This window comes from Pecten maximus, chromosome 4 (assembly GCF_902652985.1).
Source record: "Pecten maximus chromosome 4, xPecMax1.1, whole genome shotgun sequence".
Taxonomy (NCBI): Eukaryota; Metazoa; Mollusca; class Bivalvia; order Pectinida; family Pectinidae; genus Pecten; species Pecten maximus.
In genome coordinates this window covers 26628591-26636808 of record NC_047018.1, presented here as the reverse complement: position 1 = coordinate 26636808, position 8218 = coordinate 26628591, and the positions used below count along the sequence as shown (strand labels likewise).

The 8218-nt window shown below is 33.7% G+C and overlaps 1 protein-coding gene across 2 annotated transcripts; it reads left to right on the top strand.

Moving 5' to 3' along the window:
• The first annotated feature begins 1301 nt into the window (after window positions 1-1301).
• On the top strand, window positions 1302-5878 carry LOC117325652. Of its 2 annotated transcripts, none has more exons than XM_033882046.1 (7): window positions 1302-1407; window positions 2201-2292; window positions 2800-2853; window positions 3301-3405; window positions 3636-3782; window positions 4461-4525; window positions 4726-5878. In XM_033882046.1, the coding sequence occupies exons 2-7, from the start codon at window positions 2208-2210 to the stop codon at window positions 4918-4920; spliced, it is 651 nt and encodes a 216-aa protein (XP_033737937.1). In that variant the 5' UTR covers window positions 1302-1407; window positions 2201-2207; the 3' UTR covers window positions 4921-5878. The 2 variants fall into 2 exon arrangements, with proteins under 2 accessions (XP_033737937.1, XP_033737939.1); XM_033882048.1 differs by having other exon boundaries at window positions 1311-1407; window positions 3304-3405.
• Window positions 5879-8218: the final 2340 nt, after the last annotated feature.

Below are 8218 nucleotides of genomic sequence, written 5' to 3'. Positions count from 1 at the left end.
ATTTAAACGACATGGTTTTCTCAGGGGGAAAAACAACATGTTTTCCAATTGTATTTGTTCCAGTTGTTGGCAAACATGTTCGCTGAGTGACTGCATGGATACATTCAGAGAAACACTATAGTGACTATATAGTCCACATAGATAAGACCTACGGTGGCACATACAATATATGCTATTTCTTTGAAATAAGAAAACATGAATACAGATTTTATCTGACAGGAAATATCAAGTGATAGAGTAGACGGATAGGTGTTGTTTGTAATCACCACCGGGTCATTGGCTTAGATAAGGGGAAAAAACAACAAACAAACAAACAAAACAGATTGCATCACCACAAAGCTGAACTGGCCTTCAACGATGCGACCCCAGTGATTCATAATCCGGAGGGTACTGATGTTAATACGTGGTAAGATCGTCAAAAATTCGGACTAAGTGATTCATTGATGGGTTTCAGTTAAAAAAAGGTTATAGTTTTCTCCTATATATACAATTGTGCCTTAACACAATAATAACTCAACAATCATATAAATTGCAAGGCGGGACCACGCCCGGACTGAGTTTATTAACATTATGATATACATGTATTTACAAACACTGCCCTCACTCATACCTCACTGTACCCCACCAAAATGTCCTTGAAACGTACCACTCCCCTCTCATACCACAAAGCCTAACCTTGTAAAAAAAAAAAATTATCCAAATTTCGAAAAATTAATACGTGTTGACCGTATAACGTGGTCGCTCTGAATGACCATACCGTGCTACAGCACGTGCAAATGCGGACTACAGCCGCGCCACCTAGCGGCACGCATTAGCCATAGGAGAAAATAATTTCATTCTGATTCGTCCCTCAAACGATTGAAATAATATTTATTACAATGCATGTTACATGTAGTTGTTTTATCAATTATCATTTACTTTGTCTCTTTACCTACATATCAGTTTGAAGAGGAAAATTTCAAATTGATTTACACCAGGTGAATCAATTTGAAATTGTATTGGAAAAGAGACAACGAAAAACATTTAAAAAAAAACACGCTTTAATGGGCAAGACACAGATCGAATGGTTATTGTATTGATACGGATTTAGCCTGTATCCATTTAAAACTATATCGTATTAAATTACATGTCCAATGTTCGAGTAAAAAATCCATTGGTCAAAGTCGGTGGCTCGGTGTCAAAGGTTAAAAGCAAGTCGGAAGCTTTTGACTCTCGTTTACGGAAAGTGCCGACGGTTCCCGATTGTCTTTCCGGTGTTTCCGCATTTGACGGGAAAGCCCGAAGTTATTAGGATGTACTGTGTTGTGACGTCATCATTATGTGTGTATAGCAACAGAACAGCCATCTGTTTACGGCGCCGAGTTCTGGTTGAAGTTTTAGAGCGGGATTCTTCAACGCTTTTAAAATGTAAGTATGCACAGGTAGGTCTAATTAATATAATTTCTGTAGTTTCTGTAGCACAAAAAATTGTCACTTGACATACTAAGCACATATCTACCTAGTAGACAAGAACTACCACAAGAGCTCGTTATGCGCTGACAGACCACTCTCCCCTAGAACGTGGGTTTGAGCCACACTGGCGGCAGGGGATGATGTTTCCCCACCGATGGCAAGTTGGTTTCCCCCTTAGGTTTTCCTGTAACATTCAAATATTTGTTCCCTCAGAGGCGTCGTAATAAAAGCTCTACAGAGCTTAAGTTCTTGTTAACCATGTAAACGACGATAAATAAAGGGTTTTTTTTTCATTTACTACAGTACTGTACTGTATACTACCTATAAAACAAATCACTAGAAATATATATATCACATTATATAAGGTATGGATTATCATGTGTTATAGGTCTATAGAAACGAGCTGCTGTAAAACAATTCACCATATATAATAGTCTATGTATCACATTATATAAAGTATGGATTATTATATGATACAGATTTGTTATAGAAACGAGCTCCTGTGGAACTACATTTGAGTGGATATGACAAGTGTTAAAAGCTGGCTATTTATTGGAGAGATTAGACAAATTTAGTCTGGCCATGGCATGAACTTTGTTCCAAGATCATGCATCTTGTGTCATTCTGAATCTCAAAAACTCTACAATAGTTATAATTACTTGTAAGTTTTGTTATTTGTGCTAGTCTCATTGCTTTTATTTTAATCTACAGGTTAGGTCTAATCATAATGTTGCTTTCTTTTCTTCAGTATCATTATGACTTCTGCATGTAGTATTGAAGTCATAGTGCATGAAATGTGTGTGGACATTTTCAGAGAGGCTCTTGCAGAAATGGATAAAGGTAAGTCAATGTACATGTAGTTACGAGTTCTACATATTAGGTTATACCTCAAGAGTACTGATCTGAGTGTAAATGAGAGGAATCAAAAATCCAGCAATGCACTTTTTCGTCATTTTCTTCTGCTTTCAGAAATTTTATTGTGGATCGAAGTTGTTTCCTCTCTTACTTGTCTGTGAGATATTTAAACCAATAACTGTACAAAATAGTACCTATATCTCAATAGTCACAAACATATCTGTTTATGAACACTATATTAGGTCAACGTATTCATTAGTAAGTAATAACGACAGTATATATATTTATATACATGTATATGTATATAATGAATTTTTGACTAAAGAGCATGCTAATAAGCTGTGATTTTGACCAGTTTTTTTGACAATTTGGTTACTGTTAAGTAGATAGTTACCATCATCAAGCCTCAACACACTCTTTGAGAATCCGCTATGAGTCATTTAAATGTTCTTGTGCATAAGTGAGTGATTGCTGCTTCTTTGCTTTGTACAGAGGACATGCAGATTCATTTAGCTGAGCCTTCTCCAGTACCACTGTTTGTATCGGGTAAGTTTCCTTAAACAATATTGAGCACTTGCCACCAAATCAAGAGTATACTATTTCTGCTAACACATGTACAGTGCACTAGAATAAACACATGGAAATGTAGGTCATAAGTTGTTCAGATACACGTATATCCATTTTTTTGTCAAAAAACACCACAAAACTGATGGTTTAGAAAACATTTTTAGGCAAGACTTGAGTAATTTCACTAATATCTTTACTTAAAATCTCATGAAAATTTTCAGAATGCAGTATTATAATTCCATCCAATTTCTTTGAAATCCTGAAAATATTATTGACGCTACATTATTTCTGCAAGGTAACAAAAATATGTATTTTTTTCTTTTAGACATAATGAATTTTGTGCTTTTGAATAAGATAGAAATGCTTTGTTTCAGAAACTTCAAAGATCTGTTGCTGATATTAGAAACTATTTTTATAAAATTTTAGCAGGTAACAAGAAGCCACAATTATTGCTGTCATGCCCTGCCAAACCTGATACGGCAGATATGTTTACATCAAAGTGTAGAGAATTCCTCCCCAGGCACAAAACATGTAAGACTAATGATTGGTTCCCTGAAGTTTGTATTGATAATTCTATTCATATCAAGTTTATATTTCCACTTTTTTAACATTTAAGGATTTCTTTCCTAATTTTGTTTCTCCTTTTTTCTTGGGGTTTTCCAACAGATTATAGAATGTTATGAATCAGATAACTTTCTTTAAATCACAATGATCTACACTCTGTGAAATACACAAATGCATAATCTACCGATATTGAACAGACTGTGATGTGTCAGCCATGCGTGATGTGTCAATGACCAAGTGCTGGATAGAGTGCTCACCAGATATGGAGGACCAGAATCTCCGCCAGAAACACAAACAACGTGTAGATTCATGGAGAAATCTCCTCACCATCAACAACACAAAGGGTATTGTTTCAGTCATTGTATAAGTTGGCAAAAAATTATTACTGATAATGATTTGCAAATACATTGAGTTATAAGGTTGTTAGGTCAAGGTCAAGGTCACTTATTTTTTTAGAAGATATTTTTCAGCACTCTAGAAGCTTTCTGCGAGTGATTTTTATCAAACTTCAGACTCTTATTTATAATCATATAATATTTGACAAGTATGGGTGTCTGGTTTGTTAGGTCAAGGTCACCATTACTATTTTTAAAAAACCATTGTCAGCCCTTTAAAGGCTTCATTCTTTGAGGGATTTTGATCAATCTACAGACCCTTTTAAAGGATCATAATATCTTGAACAAGTTTGAGTTTCAAGGTTGTTAGGTCAAAGTCACCATTTATTTGATAAGAAAATCCCACTTTCATTTTATATACATTGTTTTGTAATTCCTCTGCCAAAATTAAAGCTAACATAACTATTTCTATTTTTTATTATACCGAAATAAGTTATTAGCAATTGGACAATTTTCACGTTCCCAAATAAACATTAAAGGACACCAACTTTACAAATTATTAAAAGTGTAATAGCTGGCAGAGGTTGGTAGGGGATATGTATATAGGCTTTATCAATACTCAGTATGCTTGTTTTTATGAAAGATTTATTTAATTGAAGATACAACTTTACTTTTTATTCTATTCAGAGACCCTCCTCCCCTGTGTGTTCAGATACAAAGCCACAAAATCTCTGCTGGACTTCATCTGCCCAGTAAGTTACAATCTCCACAACTAATTATGCATACTAACTTATAATGGTAGAGTGTTTTTAATTGCCTAGCTCTAAATTGTAAATGGCATCAAATAATACACCCAAAACTGCTTTGATCAACCATGAAATAGACATGTGCAATTTCAGTGTTCAGTTCCGTTATTTACAAGACATTTTGATATGTTTATATAATTCTGCAGATGAAGAAAACAAGGACAGAGGAATTTGAAATTATTGATCTGAATGACATCATTCCCAAGATTGTCATCAACTTCTCTGATGGTGTTAAGGAGGCCAGATCACAAGTTACATGCAAAGAGATGTCAAGGAAGTCGCGTGACAGCAGCACTAAGCGGAGGAACAGGTTTCCGGGATTTAGCATTTTCTGTAACTAATGATCTGAACAGCTGATCAGGAGCAGTTTATTTGTGTTATTTGCAGCAGATTCTACCTTCTTAAGTAGGCAGCACATAATTCACAGAATTTAGTCAAATTTCACTGCTGAGGAAAGAAGACTGTAAAAAACACAATTGTTATATTAATTATAGGATCACAGAACATTTTCAAATAACATTGTCGATGATTGAAATGTATTCATTAAGGGAGAGATACAAGGAAAAGCAAATTGAGAAACTTTGAACCACATGGAATAATTTCCATTTAATAAATGTTAGATAATGAAAGATTACTACATGTATTTCAATAAGATATTTCTTTGTTCATGTTCCTAAAGTGATAAAAGTGCACGCTCATTTTTAACTGAAGTCTTCTCTCAGGTTTTTGGTCAAATATTGAATATTCTTTTAAATTTTGTAAACTTAATTTGATATGAAAACTTTCATTGTATCTTTTTAGTAATACATTTGTATAATTTAGAACTGTGAATTTGTGATTGAATTAACTCTTACATGGTACTTATATAAAAATTTTACATATATTTATGATACCTATTTTTAGCTTTACATTACACTATACATCTCTGATGCCATTATAACATAAAAAGTGGTTCTGACAATGTCAGGAAACAAGGAAAATTATAAATGTTATCAGTGTGATTTTTAAAAGTAGATGTAGAGTGCCAAATTGTCAGAAAATAAAGTCAACTTTTCATTAAAAACTAAAATGACTCAGGTGATATTTTTGTTTCGTATTATTTGACAGTAATAGTATTATATTACAATGGATTATCATACTAGAAATATACTAGAGTTAGAGAGGAACTCAACTAGTCAAGCTTATTTAACTATATGCATGTATATGTATTTGAATATTAAGATGAACTGCATCACTTGAACAATGTACATCTATTGACCTATATATAGTTTTCCACAACATGGCTGGGATCAAATTGAACCATTGTTACGTTCTTCTTCCCTTTATACTTGCAACAGTTCATTGTTCTGATTGGAGTATCTTTAGAGGAACTTTTACCTGGAAAATTATTTTCTAAAGCCTGTGCAGGTTAGTAAAGTGTTTTGTCCATAAACAGTCAATAAAGTAGTGGGGCAGTGCACGTCGGTATAGGGGTTGGTCAGTAATTGGTCAGTAAAGTGGCCGTCAGTAAAGGGTCAGAATAGTGTTGGGTCAGTAAATGGTCAGTAAAGTGGTGATTCAGTATAGAGGTGATTCAGTAAAATGGTGGGTCAGTATAGTGGTGGGTCAGTATAGTGGTTGGTCAGTACAGTGGTAGGTCAGTATAGAGGTGATTCAGTAAAATGGTGGGTCAGTGTAGTGGTGGGTCAGTATAGTGGTGGGTCAGTATAGAGGTGATTCAGTGTAGTGGTGGGTCAGTGTAGTGGTGGGTCAGTATAGAGGTGATTCAGTGTAGTGGTGGGTCAGTATAGTGGTGGGTCAGTAAAGTGGTGGGTCAGTGTAGTGGTTGGTCAGTATAGTGGTGGGTCAGTAAAGTGGTGGGTCAGTGTAGGTTGAGGTCAAATATCAAATACTGTACCAAGGTTACAAACTCATCAGATGTCAGTGATTTGTTGTACATCTTCATGATGGACTATACGTCTTATTTAAACTTTCCAGACAACCTTTCTAAGAATAGGTTAATATCTATAATTTCTTTATAATTTTCCAAAGCAACCAAAGGAAGAATTATTTCTGAACCTGCTTTAATTGAAGTATAAGTATGATTTATTTGTATACATAGAAGGTTATGTACAGTTATAATTCACTCCCTTAACCACTATTTAACCTTACAAACCCCTGGGTTTATTAAAACACCAGTCATCAACTCCTATATGCTGTATAGTCACTTCCATTTTCTGATCCCACACATTTCAAATTGTATAATGTAAAACCTTGATGGCAATCTTCCAATTCTATAATTCATAACACAACAATAATGATTCTATGTATTTCTTTATTAAAAAGAATTATATTCCATTTGTTAGCAATCTATACAAGTAAATATTTAAATAGATAAAATCTCTTGGCATACAGTATGTCCGTGATATTAGACATGACTTTAAAATACCAAGGGTACATTGTATTATCTTCCTACTACATAAATGTACAAACTTGACATGGACATTTCAGAATTAAATATTTGGGATATAAAAATTAATCTATTTCTGCCCTTAAAAATATCACAGCATCTTGTTCATATTTGTAGTAAATGATAGTTATAATATACAATTAAGGTGTCAGTCTCTGGCATCAGAGTTTAAAATCCTCCCTAAATCTAAGCCAATATATATATAAAGTCTGAATTAATGATACATACGGGTATCATTTCCTGGTCAGGCACATGTTAATAAATTAATTACAACAACATACAAATGTACTATAAAATACTAACTAAACATGTGACATTATAAAAACAGTAGATTACTGGTGATTCCTTCCTTGATGGAGAATCAGTGATGGATCTAGTACAGAGCTCTATCATTGCTGTTATGTATTTCCCTCCGATTTACCTCATTAACCTTTTGATTTGTGAAACTCCTCTAACAGAAGAAAAGTAAAAATGAAAATCTAAAAGGCTTGAGACATTCTCATTACCTAGATATGCCCCCATTGCCTATATATTTAATGCAGTTTATATCAAGATTTTGTAATGTATATGTTTCCAACATAGCAAGGAAGTCCATCATTCCACCAGTCTTAAATATGTAGTACAACATCAGCTATATAATTGTTTGCTATATGATTTTAGCTAAGTTGAGCTACACTACATACATCATTGACTAGCAAGTGCAAATTGGAAAAAAATGAAGTTATTTTGTAAATAAGCTTCTAAAATATCAAATACAAACTTTACGACAAACATACATTAAATAGTAACAGAGACAGCATATCAACATTAAAGATATAACTTACTATGGTTGTACACCCGAAACTAAAAACTCCTCCAAATAACTGGACACAAGAAATATCATTGTGAATGGTGGACTACTTAATGGAGCTCTCTAGTCCTTCATATACTACAGGATGGAAAATGTATACCAGTACATGTTTATAAAAAAGCACATACAAATGAAATCAAAACATTGCAGTCAGAAATCATAGTATTTTATAAAATAAGAATAATCATCATGGTAAACAATGGCCTCATATCAATACAGGAATGGAAATAAGTCACATTTTCTTATTTGTTCAATTTATGCAAAAATACAGCTAAGGCACAAACATCTCACATTAACAGAGCACAACATTTTGTACTAGGTAGATGTAGAATAATGTATA

Bases quoted from the DNA above. Each gene is read 5' to 3' on its own strand.
- LOC117325652 (XM_033882046.1), top strand. From the start codon at position 2,208: ATGACTTCTGCATGTAGTATTGAAGTCATAGTGCATGAAATGTGTGTG. The intron at 2,854-3,300 runs GTAAGTTTCCTT...ATAAAATTTTAG, and splicing joins AGTACCACTGTTTGTATCGG to CAGGTAACAAGAAGCCACAA. The intron at 3,406-3,635 runs GTAAGACTAATG...GATATTGAACAG, and splicing joins CCTCCCCAGGCACAAAACAT to ACTGTGATGTGTCAGCCATG.